This window comes from Mustela lutreola, chromosome 6 (assembly GCF_030435805.1).
Source record: "Mustela lutreola isolate mMusLut2 chromosome 6, mMusLut2.pri, whole genome shotgun sequence".
NCBI lineage: Eukaryota > Metazoa > Chordata > Mammalia > Carnivora > Mustelidae > Mustela > Mustela lutreola.
Genome location: NC_081295.1, coordinates 116033171 through 116056353, shown reverse-complemented (window position 1 = coordinate 116056353; position 23183 = coordinate 116033171). Strand labels below are relative to the sequence as shown.

The following is a 23183-nucleotide window of genomic DNA, read 5'->3' as shown; positions in this document are numbered from 1 at the left end:
GATTTGCACTCACTGTTCTAAAAACTCTCGTCAAAGAACTCAAAATAAAACTCAGAATCCTTAGCCTTCAGCTAAGATCAAGGACAGGATAATAATTTTGTAAAATGCAGGCATTTACTTGTTTTCTAAACCATAAATCCATCCACAGTACCCAAATTCATATTAGAAGCCACCTCTTGGTTGAAAACAGGCAGAACACTAAGTTGGTATATAAATTGTAGACACATATTTGCCTTTGTGTCACAAGATTTTCACATGGGTTGGTTTTTGTGTTTTGTTTTGGTTTTGTTTTTCCAAATAAAATCTGAAGCGGGAGTCCTCAGAACGTTTTGTGGGTTTCTTCCACCAGGAGACTGACTGCCCGTCACTTGCCACTGTCACAAACCCTCACCAAGAGAAGATGAGAAGTCAGTGAGAGGGAGTCCAGTATTTATCTGCCATTACAAATAAATTCTGAAACTAAATAAATTTCAGGAACCAAAGCACAGCTAGTCACACATCAAAAATGAAAGCTACAGGACGCCTGGATGGCTCAGTGGGTTAAAGCCTCTGCCTTCGGCTCAGGTCATGATCTCAGGGTCCTGGGATCAAACCCCACATCGGGCTCTCTGCTCAGCAGGGAGCCTGCTTCCTCCTCTCTCTCTCTGTCTCTGCCTGCCTCTCTGCCTACTTGTGATCTCTGTCTGTCAAATAAATAAATAAAATCTTTTTTTAAAAAAAAATGAATGCTACGTAAGATCAGTTCTGGAATAACTCTGGTAGGCTGGGACTCTCGGGATGCTTTCTGCTGCCCCAAAATGAAACCCTCTGCTGTTCGAGCCAGCGGATCAAAATAATGAGCGCCATGATACACCTATATATGGATGGGCTGGAGTCTCTCTGTGTTCATCCACTGAAACAATGAGGAGGGAGAACTTCTTCCTTGTTTGCTAATTGCATTAAGACAACCAAATTCCTCCCTCAAGATTCAATCTCCATTACTGACAGAAAAAAATTAAGATCGAAGAAGACCTAAGTAGCCTCGATCCATGTCAGCTGAATGAGGGATAAAGATACAATCTGGAACAATCAATAATGTAAATCCCCCGACTAGTCTCAGAAAGATCCTCGTCTGTGGGAAATACTTCAGGATTGGATCAGCGTGGAAGCAGGCAGGTGGATACAAAGACCTGTACAGACAAGTTCCGTGCTTAATTAGTTATTACAGATATTTGTTTCCTGCTCATTGTGGTATTTTAATAAACAGAACATGGTGCTAATATTATGGAGTATATAATGAGCTCTTGGTCAGTTTTATAACAGGATATAGCCATTTTTTAAAAAATGATACTTACTTTGCTGTGACAGTACCATTTAAGCTCCTAGAATTCAAAGAACAATATAATGGTGTCTGCAAAGTAACTTCAAATTTGGGTAGTACTGAAAAAGAGAAGCAAGCGTAAATATCTCAAAGAATCTATTTTACTATCATTTTTAACTTAACAAAATAAAGACTAAGTTGTTCCAAAGAAGTCAACAATTGGTACTATTTGAACTTGGATTCTTTAGACTCCAAAGACACGTTAACACACAGATAGATGAAAAGCACTTTATTTCAGCCAAAATGAGAAACCCTTATGAGGCTGATGACTAGACAGTGACAGTGGGGGCCAGTTGCTCTGGACACTTGTGTCACTGGAAGTTTCTCAACAGTAGAACCTGTGTTGTATCCAGAATCCTAGATGCTAAGGCATCTGGATGGTGGGAGACCAGGCATCTCCCATTAGTGCTCCCTTACTGCTTGTTAAAATACTCCCATGCTAGGTGTTAAATAGTTGCGTCTAGAGCAGCCCTTTCCCTAGGAGCATTCTCCAGTGTGGTTACTAAAAGCACATCCTAGGGCCCTAAGACTCCCCGTCTGCATGGTACCATGTATGCAGTCATACAGAATCCTTATTCTTTGAGACAATCAAAGAATCTGGGGGCAGTTAAATGTCATGGAACGCAATGAAGGGAAAGTTGTGTAGTAGGATTTCTGAGTTAATCATTAAGATGTGACTACAAAGTAATGATGCTTTTCTTGCATGACAGTGATTTCTGAGGGCAATCTCAAAGTAAAAAAAAATCCCTATTTTGGTCAGCTTTATATAATTAGGATGTGAAATATTTTATAAATATGAACACTATTTGATATAAAGCATACCACCAGAGTAAAAAAATATTGTATCCTTCCAGTCTATAGAAATTTTTTTCTCAAACTTCACTAGCTCAACAAATAGATCAGTCTCATTACGAACCACCCCACCATTCAATTAACACAAGAGAAGTGTCAAGAAGGCCAATGCGTCAACAGTATAGATCAAACCTCCAGCTCCAGGCCAGGCCAAAGGCCATTAGTACGTCAAGATAGTCCTAGACAAATCTAGGACTGGCGGGCCAAGAAAGCCATATGATCCACTCAGAGGTGGAATTTCCTTAGAACAAAGAATTCAAATGTCCATTCCTCAAACTTCATAGGTTGGCAATCAGTTCCCCACCTCCACCATATCCAATTCAACAACATATAACCACCCAGCACCACCTCTATATGAAATGAAAATAGCCTAGATAAACCTTGGCCACCTCCAATTCCTTCTTCTAGATCAGGGTAATCCAAAAGAAATAAAATGTGAGCCACATGTATGATTTTAAATTTCTAGTAGCCACATTTAAAAAGTAAGAGGAAGCATGTGAAATTAATTTTTGTAGTATTTTATTTGATGCCATATACCTAAAATATTATCATTTCAACATGTGCTCAATACAAAAAATTACTACTAATGAGCCATTTTCCTTTCTTTTTTTTTTAACTAAGTTTTCAAAATCTGATCATTAACCCACTTAGAGCACATTTCCACTTGGACTAGTCATACTTCAAGCACTCAATAGCCACATGTGGTAAGTGACCCCCAATTTGAACAACACGGTTCCAGATCAGGGGTCAGTAAATGACAACCAGCATGAGCTAAGAAGAGTTCATAAATTTTTAATTCATTGGGGGGGGAAATCAAGGGAATATTTTATGACATGTAAAAATTATAGGAAACTTTCATTTCTGTGTCTCTAAATAAAATTTCATTGGGTCACAGCCACATTCACTTACATATTGTCAACGGCTACTTCCTACAACCATAGCAACACTGAGTGGTTATGACAAAAACATAAGGACCACAGAGCCTAAAATTTGCTGATCCCTATTCTCGTGGATTATGAGACTTAGGAGTGACCAGTGCTGTATGAGATATGTGGACTCTGAGTCACTGAGGTGTGAACAAACCACTTTCCAGAATTTCTATTGCCTGAATGAGACACAGTGTCAAAAAGCGACACAAATCAAATGAAAAAGTTCATGTGTAACCTCAAAATAGTTATCCAAATTATAACGAATAGTCAGATCCTATACTAACAAATGAGATCCTAGTCTTATCTTTCCTTCCTCTCCATCCACCAACAAACTAGTTGGGCCATGCTATTTTTATCTATGTATATCTAACTATTATATAAATGTGACTCCTGCAAGAAAAGGATTTGCCCAAGTCAAACAGACCATCTTTACCAAAGCAACCAAATGAAAAATAGGGGAAATAACTGTTATGTCAAAAACATAACATGGGTTAATGCCTCTTAACATGGGTTAATGCCTCTTGCCTTCAGCTCAGGTCATGACCCCAGGGTAGTGGGATCGAGCCCCACATCGGGCGCTCTGCTCAGCGGGAGCCTGCTGCCCTCTCTCTCTCTGCCTGCCTCTCTGCCTACTCGTGATCTCTGCCTGTCAAATAAATAAATAAAATCTTTTTTAAAAACTTGCAAAAACTAAAATATGTTAAGATCACAATGAAGTAGAAAAACAAAAAAAATATGCATAAGAGAGACAACATAATGGGACTCCAGGTGATCTGTTCTGCATATTTTTCTTTATAATAACCTTTTATATCTTTTACAAAGGAAAAATGTGTTTAGGTAGGCCTATAAGAAACATCAGGAATTCACCCTCACTAGCATTTGTACTTTAAATAACATATCTCTTGGAAATTTCTCTTATCTCTGTGGAAAGTAACAAATATTTTTTTCTTTCAGAATAAATTGAAGAACTCTTACCATATTCTGAAACCTGAAATGATTGATAATATGTCTGGTCCTATTGGGAAGAAAAAAAAAGACAAGAAAACATGTGAGTTCTTATTTAATTATTTTGCTTGCTTACTTACATAGAAAGATTAAGGTAATTATTTTTAATTGCATTTATAATGATTTAATGAGCAAAACAGTTAATTTTAACTTGTAGAAGTTTACTCTTAGTCATCCGTGACATGAAGCCTATGGGATTTCATTTAGTGTTTCTTGTCAATTCACTAACATAAAAAGGTGACCTGTCTCTATATTTTACTGCAGGTCATGTGAACAAACTGTTTAATTTGACTTCCATCATTTGTGAAATGAAAACTACATTAAATTATATGGTTTATAAATATATGAAGCAAGAATACCACATGCCAAACTATGACTTCAAATTTGTTTTGAATATCACTCTCAAAAAAACCAATGGGGTGGTATTATGGACATTGGGGAGGGAATGTGTTTTGGTGAGTGCTGTGAAGTGTGTAAACCTGGTGATTCACAGACCTGTACCCCTGGGGATAAAAATATATGTTTATAAAAAATAAAAAATTATATTAAAAAAAAAACAATGGAGAAAATAAAGTTACACATATTCTAAGTATTTATACATAATCAAAAATACAAAATCATCTTGGACGAACATCTTATACCTTTCATTTTCTTGTGCAGATCTTAAAACAATACAATATATTCTACCCTATTTTAACAAATATTGTTAACTGTTTCCTTTTCCAAGATCAACGAGAAAATATGTGGCCTCTTGTTATATCATTTTTTCTAGTTTCCCATATTTCTGTCCACCCTAAGTCCATAAGTAACATTAACTAGAACTTCTTTGATATCACTAAGTAGTTCTACCAATAAAATTTGTATTCTAAATCTGATTCCCTATGTTTATCAAAGCAACTACACAGATCCAGCTACAGAATATTGGTTTTTAAATCATCCTTTGTTAATCTAAATCAACTGAACAAGTTATTTTTAATCCTAAAAGGATAGAGTACAATCAAAGTACGAAACAAAGGTAACTGCTTATATACCAACAAAATAATTGTCTAAAACTTGATCTCGATGATGTCATTTAAAGTAGATCCCAAAGAAATTGTGTTGATCATAGTCATAAGAATCTACATTTGTGGCTTCTATCTTAAATTGTTTTCATGTCCTATATAGGAATGTTACAAATTACCTATATTAGGTTCCTTTATAAATTCTAATTTGTTTCCAGTTTCATGCACTGTGCTTTGGCTCCTACTCTCCCCTAAGCTTGACCTACACATTACTTCCATCCCTACTCATCTTCCGAGACTTAGCTCAAAAATTACTGCTTCCCCGAATCTCCAACTTAAGAGCAATCTCAGCACTCTGAGCCTCCATGCTCTTCAGTTCTTCCTTCTTTCCCTTCGCACCCCGTAAAAAGTGTATCATAAATATTTAGGGATGTAGTTTATCTTGCCGCAAGTTCTTTGAGGGCCAGGTCCTTGCTTGACATTTTTACCCCTCATAGTTTATCCCTTGAGCTGCCAGCCTAAGAGTGTCTAATACCAAAAAAGCACTCAATCAATATGTGTTAGGTATATAGTAGTAGATTTGACAAATGCAGGAAATCAACTAATTCGTTTGGGCCTACATTAAACAACAGCCTTGAAACCAAGTTTTCGGAAATTATTTAACAGATACGTAGTTATATGAATTACATTTGCAATGAATTCTCCTTTCGTGCTTCCTGCATTATTCATCATCCCTGATAACTCCTGATTTTCCATCTCTCTGTTTACTATCTCCTCTTTCATTCGGTCTATAAACATTTTCAGCTCTTTTGTTCTCCTGATACTCCCAAGTATCTTTCTGACTACTTTCTTGTTTCTTTAGTGGTCCTCTTTTTCTGCTCCCAAAATGTGGGCCCTACCGACCCCGAGCCTGAGGCTCTTCCCATTCTTCAGACCCTTAAGTGAGCTCATCAACTCTCCTGGTTTTAACTGCCATCTCTATACTCAAGACTCCTAAATCTTTATCTTTGACCCATACCTCAGCCCAGAGATGCAGACTCAAGTCCACTTTCTGTACATCTCCTCCTGAATGTCCTACAGAATGTGTTGTACTTCTTTAACAGGATTTAGCCTCACCCAGGGACCTTCTCTTATGTGCCTTTCCCCCTACTGAGTTAGATACCATTCCCTCCCATAATAACTCATGTATAACTCAATTATTGTACTTAACACAATATATTATAATTATCTGCTTTGTATCCATATCCTAGAACAGACCATGAAATCAGTGGGGACCCAGCACCTAATGAAGCATGCCTTCAATGTTTGTTGAATGAATGTATGTATAAACAAATGAACAAAAGGATTCTTGACTGCAGGCTGGTTCTTACAGGGCTCCTCAGCTTGGCCTCAATTATCATACAACATCTCCTACCAGAAATTGAAATAACCTTCTCATGAGAAGAATCAGACAACCTTGAAGAGACATGGCCGTTTGGCAAATGGCCCACAGAGTAACCTTAATTCTCTGCCCTGTACTTGGAAGGAATATAAATGTCAAAGAGTAGAAGACGCCAACTGCATACAACACTAATGTGCAGCAAAGAAGTGCTTTTTTTCACTGTCAGTTTAAATTGTTCCAGTAAATCACGAAATCATTTTGTAACTGAGCGCTGACAGGATGCTTTGTCCTGGATGAGGTTTTCCCAGGGTGTTTATAAGTGGTGAAATGCAAATCAAGAAATAAATTCTTTTACTTTCCAAGGGGTTTCAAAAGCAGAAATGAGTTTTGTAATTTCCAACATATTATCCATTAGGCAATCGGGTCATACCAATTCCCACAATGAGTTTAGTGATTTTTATTAAATATGTTTACAAAACCTATCATCAGGACTGATATAAAATATTGAAATACTTGAAACTAATAATAAATCAGAGAATTAATAGCAATTTGTCATATAAAAGCATAAAATATTGATACTGAGTACTTTCATAAGCCTGAACAGGTATTTGTGAAGTTTTTCCATAAAAGGCCAGATAGTAAATATTTTAGGCTTTTCAAGCCCATATGGTTCCTGCTGCAACCACTCGACTCTGCTTTGAGACAAGAGGTAAATGAGACTGAGTGTGTTCCAATAAAACTTTATTTACAAAAACAGATGTAGGTGTTGGGCTGGATTTGGCCATTAGGCCATAGCTTGCTTAACCCTGATCTAAAAAATAAAATGTATTTCCAAACTGTTCTATGTCAACTCTAGCTGAACTAAACTGATTAACCTTAGCTAGAACAATGGAGAAGAAAGAAAAAGGGGAAAAAAAATACAGCGCTTTTGTAGGAAGCATGATTTCATTGGCTCAACAATCTTCCTTCAGTTCCACAGAAACAACCTGCCTCAACATGAGTTTTCATGTTTATTCCAGCTCATCAAATATGGTTTGTGCTCATTCACTCTGCCAGCAACAGGAGAAGAAGGCTGACCTCAAAGAGTAAATACTTGAGCAGCATGTCTTGCAGGCCAACCCCTTTCCAGGGGCAAGAATACATGACTCATCAACATCCTCTCAGTTCTGCTTGTCCCAGGTGGTCACTCTTCCATGGGGAAAGTGCTCCCTCACAAAGCCTGCTCTTACCACATACATTCCCCCCTTGATTCTTATGAGATGGAAGCCTGTCTCAACGAGCCTTTTTTTTTTTTTTTTTAAGATTTTATTTATTTATTTATTTGACAGACAGAGATCACAAGTAGGCAGAGAGGCAGGCAGAGAGAAAAGGGAGGAAGCAGGCTCCCTGCAGAGCAGAGAGCCCGATGCGGGACTCGATCCCAGGACCCTAAGATCATGACCTGAGCCGAAGGCTTTAACCCACTGAGCCACCCAAGCACCCCCTTTTTTTTTTTTTAAGATTTCATTTATTTATATGACAGAGAGAGATCACAAGTAGCAGAGAGGCAGGCAGAGAGAGAGAGAGGGAAGCAGGTTCCCTGCAGAGCAGAGAGCCCAATGAGGGACTCGATCCCAGGACCCTGAGATCATGACCCCAAAGGCAGCTTAACCCACTGAGCCACCCAGGCACCCAACTAGACTTTCAAAACAAATTCTAAAGGAGAAATGGAGAAGACAAACCAGGAAGTATTCTCAGTAATCTCTGCAATTTCTTTATTCCCCTTATCCCTAAACCAACAGTTCATTGGGACGGTATATGTTCAAAACATCAGTCAAATGAAAGAGAAAAGAGAAAATACACTACTTTTACTAGTTCCTAAAAAATATGCTATGACTGGATGCAGATTAAAGACATGTGAATTGCTAAAATCATCTATTCCAGCTACAGACTTTCTCTTCTCTAGCCACAAAGCCATGCAACTCTTGAGAGAATTCCTATTTTTAATAAACTTGAAGGAATATGACATGCTACATGACCTTTTAAAATATATATATGGTAAAATGCAGGTCAGCAACTTTTAATTCTTGCTTCTGGAATAAAAAGAAATGCTAGAGACAGAACTAAAGGTGCTGAGTGGATTTTTGCTCGCACATTGATGTTCATTCATGATCGTTTCAATTTCCCAAAAGTCTGCTTCAGCACTGATCTCCGTGTCTGGATTTAATTTGTATTTAAAGATGAAGAAACACACTGAGCTTTTTTAAATCCACACATAACAAATACGGAATTATTTCAAACTCAGTTTTGGCTCTGTCTCCCAAGACCGCAGATGCCAACTACATCCACATTCCCAAGCCAGGTGTAAGCTAGCCCACAGGACTTACAAAGGAGGTTTCCAAAAACTCGTTTTGCAACTCCTAACCAAAAAGGTCAAGATGTAAATAAACTAGAAAGGAATTTTGGGAGAAAGCTTTTGATGTGCTTTCACACATCAGTGGCTGTAGGCAGGCACTTGACATGCCTGGACAATCTAAGAGCAAAATACTGGTATTGGCCAGCTGTACAGACAGCTAAGCCAAGACGCAGTGCTGTACTGGAAGTGGCCTGTGCCTCTGGACTTGAAAGAGGCTAAGAAAGGATAAGCAATTTCCCTCAACTAGAAATGCAAAAAAAAAAGAGAGAGAGAGAGAGAGAGAGAGAGAGAGTGTCAGCATGGGGCTGTCTTCTTTCCTGATCAAAAACACCTTCCAGATGGGGAGCACCTCTGGGGGTGGGGGGGAAGCTAGAGGTATCCTATAGATGTCCAGGTGCTGAAGACAAAGTTGAGAGCTGCCAGAGGAGGAGACGGGTTCAAAACCATCAAAGACACTGAATGCGAAGCCTCCCAGCAATGGCAGGGGAGCTCCAAAGAGCCCACAGAAGAGTCTGATGAAGGAAAGTGTTAGTTTTTAATGCCTGCCAAGCCCTAAGAACACTAATGCCAGATGACAACAGTACAACGTTGAACCATATTTTTTCTACTTTTTTAATTTAAATTCTAGTTAGGTAATATACAGTGTGATATTGGTCTCAGGAATAGAATTTAGTGATTCACCACTGATATACAACACCCACCGCTCATCACAAGTGTCCTCCTTAATGTCCATCACCCATTTAGCCCATCCCCCACCCACACCCTCCATCAACCCTCAGTTTGTTCTGTATCATTAAGACTCTCTAATGGTTTGTTTCCCTCTCTCTCTTCCCCCTTCTTCCCATATGTTCAGCTGTTTTGTTTCCTAAATTCATCTGGTATTTGTCTTTCTCTGACTCACATATCTCACTTAGCATAATACCCTCTAGCTCTATCCACATCGTTGCAAATCAAAAGATTTCATTCTTTATGATGGCTGAGTAATACACACACACACACACACACACACACACATACACACACACACACGTGTAGATATATGAATAACCACATCTTCTGTATCTGTTGATCAGTAGATGGACATTTTGTGCTCTTTCCCCAGTTTATCTACTGTTAACAATGCTGCTATAAACATTGGGGTGCATGTATCCTTTGAATCTGTATTTTTGTATCTTTGGGTAAATACCTTGTAGTGCAATTACTGGATCACAGGGTAATTCTATTTTTAACTTTTTGAGGAACCCCCATGCTGTTTTCCAGAGTGCCTGCCCCAGTTTGCAATCCCACCAACAATATGAGTGTTTCCCTTTATCTATCACCAACATCTGTTTTTTCCTATGTTGTTAATTTTAGCCATTCTCACTGGTGTGAGGTGGTATCTCATCGTGGCTTTGATTTGTATTTCCTGATGATGAGTGATTTTAAGCATCTTTTCATGTGTCTGTTGGCCATCTGGGTGTCTTCTTTGGAAAAATGTCTATTCATGTCTTCTGCCCATTTCCTGACTGGGTTATTTGTTTTTTGGGTTTTCAGTTGGTAAGTTCTTTATAGATTTTGGATACTAACCCTTTATCAGATATGTCATTTCCAAATATCTTTTCCCATTCTGTAGATTGCCTTTTAGTTTTGCTGACTGTTTCCTTCTCTGTGAAGCTTTTTATCTGATGAAGTCCCAACAGTTCATTTTTGCTTTTGTTTCCATTGCCTCTGGCAGCATGTCAAATGAGAAGTTGCTGCGGCCTAGGCCAAAGAGGTTGCTGCCTATGCTCCTCCAGGATTTTTTTTTTTTTTAAGATTTTATTTATTTATTTGACAGAGAGAAATCACAAGTAGATGGAGAGGCAGGCAGAGAGAGAGAGAGGGAAGCAGGCTCCCTGCTGAGCAGAGAGCCCGATGCGGGCCTCGATCCCAGGACCCTGAGATCATGACCCGAGCCGAAGGCAGCGGCTTAACCCACTGAGCCACCCAGGCGCCCGCTCCTCCAGGATTTTGATGGTTTTCTGTATCATATTTAGGTCTTTCATCTATTCTGAATTTATTTTTGTGTATGGTATAAGAAAGTGGTCCAGTTTCATTTATCGGCATGTAGCTATCCAGTTTTCCCAACACCATTTGTTGAAGAGACTGCCCTTTTTCCACTGGATATTCTTTCTTGCTTTGTCTCAAACTAGTCGACCATATAGTGTAGGTCCATTTCTGGGTTTTCTATTCTGATCTGTTTGATCTATGTGTCTGTCTTTGTGCAAGCACCTACTGTCTTGATTACTACAGCTTTGTAATATAGCTGAAAGTCCAGAATCATGATACCTCCAGTTTTGTTTCTCTTTTTTAGGAATGCTTTGGTTATTTGTGGTCTTTTGTGGTTCCAGAGACATTTTAGGATTGTTTGTTCCAGCTCTGTGAAAAATGCTGGTGCTATTTTGGTCAAGATTCCACTGATTATGTAGATTGCTTTGGTAGTATAGACATTTAACAATGTTTTTTCTTCCAATCCATGAACCTATCTTTGTATCCTCTTCAATTTCTTTCATAATTGACATTGAACCATATTAAACTGTAGGACATATATTGGCAAATTGATCAATACCCCAATTTTTATAGCAGCAATGGCCACGGTTGCAAAACTGTGGAAAGACCCAAGATGCCCTTCAACGGACGAATGGATAAGGAAGATGTGCTCCATATATACACTATGGAGTATTATGCCTCCATCAGAAAGGATGAATACCCAACTTTTGTAGCAACATGGATGGAACTGGAAGAGATTATGCTGAGTGAAATAAGTCAAGCAGAGAGAGTCAATTACATATGGTTTCACTTATTTTTGGAGCATAACAAATAGCATGGAGGACAAGGGGAGTTAGAGAAGAGAAGGGAGTTGGGGGAAATTGGAAGGAGAGGTGAACCATGAGAGACTATGGACTCTGAAAAACAATCTGAGGGGTTTGAAGCGGCGGCGGGTGGGAGGCTGGGGTTTCAGGTGGTGGGTATTCTAGAGGGCACGGATTGCATGGAGCACTAGGTATGGTGCAAAAACAATGAATACTGCTATGCTGAAAATAAATAAATAATAAATAAATAAATAAATAAATGATTTAAAAAATCAAGTAGGGATTTTTAAAAATTATTTTCATTAACATGTAAAGTATTATTTGCCCCAGGGGTACAGGTCTGTGAATCATCAGGCTTACACATTTCACAGCACTCACCATAGCACATACCCTCCCCAGTGTCCATAACCCAACCACCCTCTCCCTACCCTCCCAACCCCCAGCAACCTCCAGTTTGTTTTATGAGAGTAAGAGTCTCTTACAGTTTGTCTCACTCCCGAGCTCATCCTGTTTCATTTTTTTCCTTCCCTACCCCCCAAACCCTCTACCCTGCCTCTAAATTCCTCATATCAGAGAGATAATATGATAATTGTCTTTCTCTAATTGACTTATTTCACTCAGCATAATACCCTCTAGTTCCATCCAGGTCATTGCAAATGGCAAGATTTCATTTCTTTTGATGGCTGCATAGTATTCCGTTGTATATATACACCACATTTTCTTTATCCATTCATCTGTCGATGGACATCAAGGTTCTTTCCATAGTTTGGCCACTGTGGACATTGCTGCTATAAACATACTGGGGCAGGTGCCCCTTCAGATCACAACATTTGCATCTTTATGGTAAATACCCAGTAGTACAATTGCCGGGTTGTAGCGTAGCTCTGTTTTCAACTTTCTGAGGAACAACTGTGCTGTTTTCCAGAGTGGCTGCACCAGCTTGCATTCCCACTAACAGTGTATGTTTAGCATACTCTTTTGATGATTACAGGTTTGTAATAGAGCTTGAAGTCTCAAGTAAGGATTTTTTAACCCCTTGCCTCTCTTCCCTCCACCCTGTTCAATCCTGGAGTTATCAAACACAGTGCAATGAGCCAGAGAGAGATAGCCAGACCAGAGAAGACCCAAACTGGGAGAAGACAGCACTTGACTTTATTGGACTGGACATATTAGTTATTGGACATAGACTCTTCTTTGTGTGTAAATATAACCAAAAATGACAGAACCTTTATTACCAAAAAATAACCAGGAAAATGGTGGGATTTGGCCTACATTTCAACAAGTAATAGGGAAGAATTGTTCCCAAAGAACAAGACTAAATGGCAAAAGAATATGCTGTGGTTTTCGTATTGTACCTTTCAGTTATACATGTTCAATGTCAGAGTCCCACACAAATAACTGGACATCCCAAACTGGCCACCTGTTCATGTTAAGAAAGGCTGGGGTTGCAGAAGGTATCAACAATTCGGACTCCTAGTTTTCCACTAGAACCGTATGGTTAGATTTCTCGACTCTTCCACAAATGTCTACTTTACCATAATATGAACAAAATCACATGGTGTTTTTGTTGCTGTGCCCACAGCATACTATATTAATTCTCTCCTTAGAAACAAAAGTTTTAAATGAGCTGTCTATACTCTTTATTGTCACCTGGACTCTGCCTCTTCCATGTCACTGGTCTGGAAGGGTGCTCACTCAGTGATAGCTGCTTGCCTCTGCTAATTGCCCATGGCCTCTCTCTTAGGCTGGGTTCTCCTGGAGGCCTGTGCAGCACCTAACTCTGTGGCCACCCTCTCTGAATCCCGTCTCCTCTGCTCTGTGCCTGCACTCTGGGTTTTGTCATTCCAAACCTGGCTGTTCGTTCCCGTGCTCTGGGTGGCTCCTCCGTTTAGCTGCTAAATGTAGTGATTTCCCTCTGATCAGCTTGCCCCCTCTCTCCCCGAAACCAAGCTTCTGGCCCTGACTTCCCTTGTAACAGATGATTCTCCCAGAGATCACCCTTGAAATTCCAGAGTCAACTCATCAAAAGGTAAGCTGAGGCACATTAAAGATTTTAAAGAGTTTATGTGCACAAAAATTGAGTGGCAGTGGGCAGTCCTGAACCGCAAGGGGTCAGGCATCCTCTACCAACAGGAGCTCAGGGAGAAACTTTCACAGAGAAAAGATGGAAGCAAAGTAAGGAAAGTATTGACTGGCTGTAACTTGAAGCTTCTTTGGTTGTTTGTGACTGGTTATCCCTAGCATTTTGATTTCGTAACCTTGAGGGATTTGCAGACTTAGATTCTAGTTTGCTTAAGTAGTCCACCATGGGAACAGAACCACATCCGTCTAATGGTTTCTTTAGTTAACTTAACACCTTTTACTCCTCTTTCTCCCTTTCACAATCACGATCCAATTAGTACCTAAACCTGATGAATCATCCTTTCAAGTGTCTCTTAAATTCACCCATTCTTCTTGAGTTCATGCTGCTCCCCTTTAGCAACCCTCTGTTACCTTCAGACTAGACTACTACCACCTAACACAGAAGGTAGGCTATATAGGCTGTATTTGCAAAGCAATGATACTAAGACCCTGGCCCTCTCCCTGCCTTCAGCTCCTCTCCTTTTAATCACCTCCACGTGCTGCCATCTTCCTAAAATACTACTGCAATCATGTCATACTACAGAAGTCAACAAGACAACAAATAATGATGACATATTTTTTCATCCAGGGGTTTCTCGTAAGCACATCATTCTGTCCACTGCATAATTATTATTTCGGTGTTTGTTTTTGTTTGTTTGTTTAAAGATTTTATTTATTTATTTGATAGGCATAGATCACAAGTAGGCAAAGAGGCAGGCAAAGAGAGAGGAGGAAGCAGGCTCCCTGCTGAGCAGAGAACCCGATGCGGGGCTGATCCCAAGACCCCGGGATCATGACCTGAGCCAAAGGCAGAAGCTTTAACCCACTGAGCCACCAGGCGCCCCATATTTCAGTGTTTTTATATTGAGCATGCATTACTTGTATAATTAGAGGAAATAATAAAAGTGTAATTTTTGTATCTTTTATAATAGAGACTCATTCACACATAATTTTTGCTTTCCTTGTCCTCAGAAGTCTTACATGAAATTCATAACATTAACACTCAAAGTAAAATCAAGTTTTTAGAGCTCCCCTCCTCCCATGCACAGAATGAAATCTAAAACATGAGCCTGATAGCCAATATGTTCCACACCTCAACCCACACACTCTTCTCACAGTCCTCTTTGACTATTACTCCCTGCAGGACCTCCACTCCAGGCAAGTGTCTGCTCCCAACTCACCCAGCCCCAATCCTCAAGCCACCGCTACCTCCATGGTCCCCATCTGACTTCTGGAGTGTCATCTACCTCCACGTAGTTGAAGCACAGAATTTTAACGGCATGAAGAGGCTTACAAGTCCTCTGCCCCAAGAGGACTTTTTTTTTTTAACAGGACTTATTTTCAGCTGAGGAAACAGATCCATGGCTGACACCACCTGTCCACAGTCCCTTGACTACAGCATAAGGCCCCATGTCCCGTAACTCCCAATCTAATGCTCTGCATTTATTACATGAAGACTTCCCTGACTCTAAGCTCATTCATAGTAGGGCCTGTGTTTTATCGTCTTTAGATGTTTACTGAAGTGTTTCTTCCCACCATACACATAATAGGAAAATTCCGTTTTCAGCCCCAGGCATCAGGATCAACTATGGTAGATTCAAGAAGCAGAGATGCCCCATTCCCACCCCAGAGTTGCTGATTCAGAGAAAAGAACTGCAGCCCAAACAGAGCAAAAGTATTCATTCATCCACGAGACAACAGAGAAGTCACGCACCTAAGTACACTTAGCATTGTGCTCAGTGACGGAGATACACTTGCACAGGATGAGGCTTCTAATCTGGTAGAAAGAAGATATTAATCAAATAATCACACACATGAATATATAATTATAGACAATGATAAAAGCTGTGAATTAAATTTATAGGGAATTATGACCTCTGAAGATGAGGCTGGAAAAGTAGTCCATAGCAGGGCCTTATGTCGACCATGGTGAAATATATGAACTTTATTCTGAGGGCAATGGAAAGCCTGTGGAGAGTTTTAAGCTGAGGAAGAACACGATCCCATTTAATGTTTACATTACTTTCACTGCTGTGCAGGGAACTGGTTGCAAGGGGAAAAGAGCAAATTTAGGGAGATGCATTAAGAGACATCACAAAAACAGACACATAGATCAATGGAACAGAATAGAGAGCCCAGAAATAGACCCTCAACTCTATGGTCAACTAATCTTCGACAAAGCAGGAAAGAATGTCCAATGGAAAAAAGACAGCCTTTTCAATAAATGGTGCTGGGAAAATTGGACAGCCACATGCAGAAAAATGAAATTGGACCATTTCCTTACACCACACACAAAAATAGACTCAAAATGGATGAAGGACCTCAATGTACGAAAGGAATCCATCAAAATCCTTGAGGAGAACACGGGCAGCAACCTCTTCGACCTCTGCCGCAGCAACATCTTCCTAGGAACAACGCAAAAGGCAAGGGAAGCAAGGGAAAAAATGAACTACTGGGATTTCATCAAGATCAAAAGCTTTTGCACAGCAAAGGAAACAGTTAACAAAATCAAAAGACAACTGACAGAATGGGAGAAGATATTTGCAAACGACATATCAGATAAAGGACTAGTGTCCAGAATCTATAAAGAACTTAGCAAACTCAACACCCAAAGAACAAATAATCCAATCAAGAAATGGGCAGAAGACATGAACAGACATTTCTGCAAAGAAGACATCCAGATGGCCAACAGACACATGAAAAAGTGCTCCATATCACTTGGCATCAGGGAAATACAAATCAAAACCACAATGAGATATCACCTCACACCAGTCAGAATGGCTAAAATCAACAAGTCAGGAAATGACAGATGCTGGCGAGGATGCGGAGAAAGGGGAACCCTCCTACACTGTTGGTGGGAATGCAAGCTGGTGCAGCCACTCTGGAAAACAGCATGGAGGTTCCTCAAAATGTTGAAAATAGAACTGCCCTATGACCCAGCAATTGCACTATTGGGTATTTACCCTAAAGATACAAATGTAGTGATCCAAAGGGACACATGCACCCGAATGTTTATAGCAGCAATGTCCACAATAGCCAAACTATGGAAAGAACCTAGATGTCCATCAACAGATGAATGGATCAAGAAGATGTGGTATATATACACAATGGAATACTATGCAGCCATCAAAAGAAATGAAATCTTGCCATTTGCAACAACATGGATGGAACTAGAGCGTATCATGCTTAGCGAAATAAGTCAAGCAGAGAAAGACAACTATCATATGATCTCCCTGATATGAGGAAGTGGTGATGCAACATGGAGGCTTAAGTGCGTAGAAGAATAAATGAAACAAGATGGGATTGGGAGGGAGACAAACCATAAGTGACTCTTAATCTCACAAAACAAACTGAGGGTTGCCGGGGGGAGGGGGTTGGGGAGAAGGGGGTGGGATTATGGACATTGGGGAGGGTATGTGATTTGGTGAGTGCTGTGAAGTGTGTAAACCTGGTGATTCACAGACCTGGGGATAAAAATATATGTATATAAAAAATATATGTTTATAAAAAATAAAAAATAAAAAAATAAAAAAAATAAAAAAAAAAATGACTAAAAAAAAAAAAAAAAAAAAAAAGAGACATCACAAATATCTAGGGAAAATATGAGGGAGGCTTGGACAAAAAAGGTAGAGGTGGAAATAAAGAGAAGCAGAAGTAGATGGATTTGGAATATATTTAAGCATACTATCTATGGGAATTAGTGAAGGTCTGGGTAATTAGGATGGTGACAAGCATGAGATGACAGGAAAACTCCAAGTAACTCCAAGGTTACCAGCTTGCACAACTGGATAGAGTAATTCAATAAGCTAGAGAATGCTGGAGAAGAGCCAGATGTGGTGAGGGTAGATTATGAGAATGAAATATCAGATGTGAGGAGATTAGGAAGCCTTTAAAACATACAAATAGAGATGTTAAATAGGTTGATTATTATAAAGGTCTGGAACACAGAGGTCTGGGTTCTCTCAGACAAATCTGAAAGTCATTGGTGTATAGATGGAAAATACAACCATATCTATGGATGACATGGTCTAGAGTGAGAAATGAAAGAAACTTAAGGCCAAACCTTACGATATGCCCATATGTAAGAAAGAATAAATGACAAAACAAGATAAGGAGAAGAACTCAGACTAGCAAACCTGTAGAAAGAAACCTAAGTCCCAAACAGCTGAGGAAGAGATTAAGACAACCCTTTTTTTGGTGGATTGGCTAGAATGGGAAAGACAAAGAAAGTGAAGTTACTAGAAAGGAAACTAGGGGCAGAGTTCAGTGACCCTTCCCAATCTCTCTCTGTTCCACTCTCACTCTCTCTCCCCCTTTCCCTTAATCATGTAAGAGATTTGAACAGACTAGACTTTGTGGAAAGATCCAGGAGACAGAGAGAGAGAGATCCAGGTAGAAGATGGAGAAAGAAGAGATCATAAATACTGTTAAGATTTCTGAAAAAGGGGATGCCTGGGTGGCTCAGTTGGTTGGACGACTGCTCAGGTCATGATCCTGGAGTCCCGGGATCGAGTCCCACATCGGGCTCCCAGCTCCACGGGGAGTCTGCTTCTCTCTCTGATCTTCTCCTCGCTTGTGCTCTCTCTCACTGTCTCTCTCTCAAATAAATAAATAAATAATCTAAAAAAAAAAAAAAAAGATTTCTGAAAAAGTAGAAAGGAGAAGCCAGGGAAGGGGTTGAGGTTTTGGTCTTAGGTATGAAGAATCACATCTCTTCTGGAAAGAGGATGACCCTGAGATGGGCACATACACAGGCAGACACATAGATCTGGCAGAGGAATTTAAAAAATTCCTATCTAACAAGTTCCGCTTTGTGTATGAAGTAGAAAGAAAGATCACCTACTGAGAGTGAGGGGGTGGGGCAGAATCTCTCCCATGAGACAGCATTTTCCTGAATCCCTTCTCTCATTAGAAAGAATGACAAATATTCTGGTACTCACCAAGATTGGAACTAAACTAGTCTATACCTAATAGTTACTCATAGTAACAGGACTTGGGGAAAATAGATCTAACCAATAACAAAGACATAGACCATGTAAAACTCCATGGCAGTCCAGACACCCAATACCACAAGTACATGTACACTTCTAAAAGGTTTCTCCATCTGCAGCACAAATTTATGCTGTACAAGAGACAAACTGGTTTCCATAGCAGAAAAGTGCTAACTAGAAGCACACTCTTTAAAACAAGCAAGCAAACAAACAAAAACCATCCACTTAACCTTGTTTCTCCTGAAAACTGAAAAAAAAAAAAAAGTTTTTAAAGATGAGCCCCATGATCCCCTTTCTTGGGCACCTATTTCAAGCAAGATGAAAAAGCAGAAATGTAGCTACAACTTTGTATTGAATGGGAAAGTTACCCTCGAAGCAAAATAATTCCATTTCTTGCTCATTTCTCCTTTTCTCACTCTACCCGACAGACATAGTACTCATTTTAGTGACCTACCCTGGTTCCCAGGACTGCCATTAGCAGTGTCCAATGAGTTGTGATCTTCCAAAACTCCCTCTGCCATTGAAAACTAAGCATCTTACAGAACTATACACACATATCCTATCAATGTAAGTTTACTGTTTTGATATTGAACTATAATAACATTAAGATATAAGTATTTGGTACATTGCATACTGGAACTAAAACAGACACATAGATCAATAGAACAGAACAGAAAACCCAGAAATAAACCCACAACTAATCTTTAACAAAGCAGGAAAGAATATCCAATGGAAAAAAGACAATCCCTTCCACAAATGGTGCTGGGAAAACTGGACAGCTACATGCAAAAGAATGAAATTCAACCACTTTCTTATACCACACACACACACACACACAAAATTCAAAATGGATGAAAGACCTAAATATAAGACCTGAAACCATAAAAACCCTAGAAGAGAACATCTGGGTGGTTCAGGTGGTTAAGCATCAAGACTCTTGATTTTGGCTCAGGTCATGAGCTCAGGATCATGGGATCAAGGTCCACGGAGGGCTCTGTGAGCAGTGGGGAGTCTACTTGAAATTCTCTCTCTCCTGCTTCCTTTGTCCCTCCTCCCACACACTCTTTCTCTCTCCCTCTCTCTCTCAAATAAATAAATCTTTGATGAGAACACTGAAAGTAACCCCTTTGACATCAGCCATAGAAACTTCTTTCTAAATAGGTCTCCTGAGGCAAGGGAAACAAAAGCAAAAATAAACTATTGGGACTACATCAAAATAAAAAGCTTCTGCACGACTGAGTCAAGATGGCGGAGAAGTAGCAAGCTGAGACTGCTTCAGCTAGCCGGAGATCAGCTAGATAGCTTATCTAAAGATTGCAAACACCTGAAAATCCATCGGCAGATCGAAGAGAAGAAGAACAGCAATTCTGGAAACAGAAAAACAACCACTTTCTGAAAGGTAGGACCGGCGGAGAAGTGAATCCAAAGCGACGGGAAGATAGACCCCGGGGGGAGGGGCCGGCTCCCGGCAAGCGGCGGAGCAACCGTGCACAAAATCAGGACTTTTAAAAGTCTGTTCCGCTGAGGGACATCGCTCCAGAGGCTAAACCGGGGCGAAGCCCACGCGTGGTCAGCGTGGCCTCAGGTCCCGCAGGGTCACAGAAGGATCCGGGGTGTCTGAGTGTCGCAGAGCTTGCGGGTATTGGAACGGGAAAGCCGGCTACAGAGGCAGAGCCGACAGTAAGCTCGCAGCTCCGTGTTACCTTGAACCGGTCACAGGCTCGGTGAGCTCGGAGCACAGCCGGAGGTCAGGCAGACGGGAGTAACTGGGCGCTGTTCTCTGAGGGTGCACTGAGGAGTGCGGCCCTGGCCGGAGACCAGGAGGCCGCCATTTGTATTCCCGTCCTCTGGAACTCTACGGAAAGCGCTCAGGGAACAAAAGCTCATGAAAGCAAACCCGAGCCGATTACTCACCCCGGCCCTGGGTAAGGGCAGTGTAATTCCGCCTGGGGCAAAGACACTTGAGAATCACTACACCAGGCCCCTCCCCCAGAAGATCAACAAGAAATCCAGCCGAGACCAAGTTCACCTACCAAGGAGTGCGGTTTCAATACCAAGGAGAGCAGCAGAATTCCAGAGGAGGAGAAAGCCAAACACGGAACTCATGGCTTTTTTCCTGTGATTTTTTTTAGTCTTGCAGTTAATTTAATTTTTTCTTTTTCTTTTTTTTTTTTTTTCTCACCTTCGGGTAAAATTTTTTTTTTAACTGTTACCTTTTTCTTTTTTAATGATTTTTTACTAGTTTATCTAATATATATATTTTTTCTTTTTTACATTTTTCTTAGGTGTTTTCTTTTTTTAAAAATTCTTTTCTTTTCTTTTCTTTTCTTTTTTTTCTTTTCTTTTTGTTTTTTTTTTTTTTTCTTTCTTCCTTTTTGAACCTCTTTTTATCCCCTTTCTCCCCACTCACGATTTTGGATCTCTTCTAATTTGGTTAAAGCATATTTTCCTGGGGTTGTTGCCACCCTTTTAGCATTTTACTTGCCCCTTCATTTACTCTTATCTGGACAAAATGACAAGACATAAAAATTCAACACAAAAAAAAGATCAAGAGGCAGTACCGAAGGCTAGGGACCTAATCAATACAGACATCGGTAATATGTCAGATCTAGAGTTCAGAATGACAATTCTCAAGGTTCTAGCCGGGCTCGAAAAAGGCATGGAAGATATTAGAGAAACCCTCTCGAGAGATATAAAAGCCCTTTCTGGAGAAATAAAAGAACTAAAATCTAACCAAGGTGAAATCAAAAAAGCTATTAATGAGGTGCAATCAAAAATGGAGGCTCTAACTGCTAGGATAAATGAGGCAGAAGAAAGAATTAGTGATATAGAAGACCAAATGACAGAGAATAAAGAAGCTGAGCAAAAGAGGGACAAACAGCTACTGGACCACGAGGGGAGAATTCGAGAGATAAGTGACACCATAAGACGAAACAACATTAGAATAATTGGGATTCCAGAAGAAGAAGAAAGAGAGAGGGGAGCAGAAGGTATACTGGAGAGAATTATTGGGGAGAATTTCCCCAATATGGCAAAGGGAACGAGCATCAAAATTCAGGAGGTTCAGAGAACGCCCCTCAAAATCAATAAGAATAGGCCCACACCCCGTCACCTAATAGTAAAATTTACAAGTCTCAATGACAAAGAGAAAATCCTGAAAGCAGCCCGGGAAAAGAAGTCTGTAACATACAATGGTAAAAATATTAGATTGGCAGCTGACTTATCCACAGAGACCTGGCAGGCCAGAAAGAGCTGGCATGATATTTTCAGAGCACTAAACGAGAAAAACATGCAGCCAAGAATACTATATCCAGCTAGGCTATCATTGAAAATAGAAGGAGAGATTAAAAGCTTCCAGGACAAACAAGAACTGAAAGATTTTGCAAATACCAAACCAGCTCTACAGGAAATATTGAAAGGGGTCCTCTAAGCAAAGAGAGAGCCTACAAGTGGTAGATCAGAAAGGAACAGAGACCATATACAGTAACAGTCACCTTACAGGCAATACAATGGCACTAAATTCATATCTCTCAACACTTACCCTGAATGTGAATGGGCTAAATGCCCCTGTCAAAAGACACAGGGTATCAGAATGGATTAAAAAACAAAACCCATCTATATGTTGCCTCCAAGAAACACATTTTAAGCCCGAAGACACCTCCAGATTTAAAGTGAGGGGGTGGAAAAGAATTTACCATGCTAATGGACATCAGAAGAAAGCAAGAGTGGCAATCCTTATATCAGATCAATTAGATTTTAAGCCAAAGACTATAATAAGAGATGAGGAAGGACACTATATCATACTCAAAGGGTCTGTCCAACAAGAAGATTTAACAATTTTAAATATCTATGCCCCCAACGTGGGAGCAGCCAACTATATAAACCAATTAATAACAAAATCAAAGAAACACATCAACAATAATACAATAATAGTAGGGGACTTTAACACTCCCCTCACTGAAATAGACAGGTCATCCAAGCAAAAGATCAGCAAGGAAATAAAGGCCTTAAACGACACACTGGACCAGATGGACATAACAGATATATTCAGAACATTTCATCCCAAAGCAACAGAATACACATTCTTCTCTAGTGCACATGGAACATTCTCCAGAATAGATCACATCCTCGGTCCTAAATCAGGACTCAACCGGTATCAAAAGATTGGGATCATTCCCTGCATATTTTCAGACCACAATGCTCTAAAGCTAGAACTCAACCACAAAAGGAAGTTTGGAAAGAACCCAAATACATGGAGACTAAACAGTATCCTTCTAAAGAATGAATGGGTCAACCGGGAAATTAAAGAAGAATTGA

The 23183-nt window shown here is 39.9% G+C and overlaps 1 protein-coding gene across 2 annotated transcripts in view; it reads right to left on the bottom strand.

Annotated features, from left to right (window-relative positions):
- Nucleotides 1-23183, bottom strand: part of CD109 (CD109 molecule) — a 138294-nt gene that overhangs the window by 67177 nt on the left and 47934 nt on the right. For both annotated transcript variants that reach the window (XM_059178469.1, XM_059178468.1), the window contains exons 6-7: nucleotides 4117-4156; nucleotides 1335-1419 (exon numbers count right to left, since the gene is read on the bottom strand). In XM_059178469.1, the coding sequence (XP_059034452.1) occupies nucleotides 1335-1419; nucleotides 4117-4156 (125 nt within the window). The remainder of the gene's footprint in view (nucleotides 1-1334; nucleotides 1420-4116; nucleotides 4157-23183) is intronic.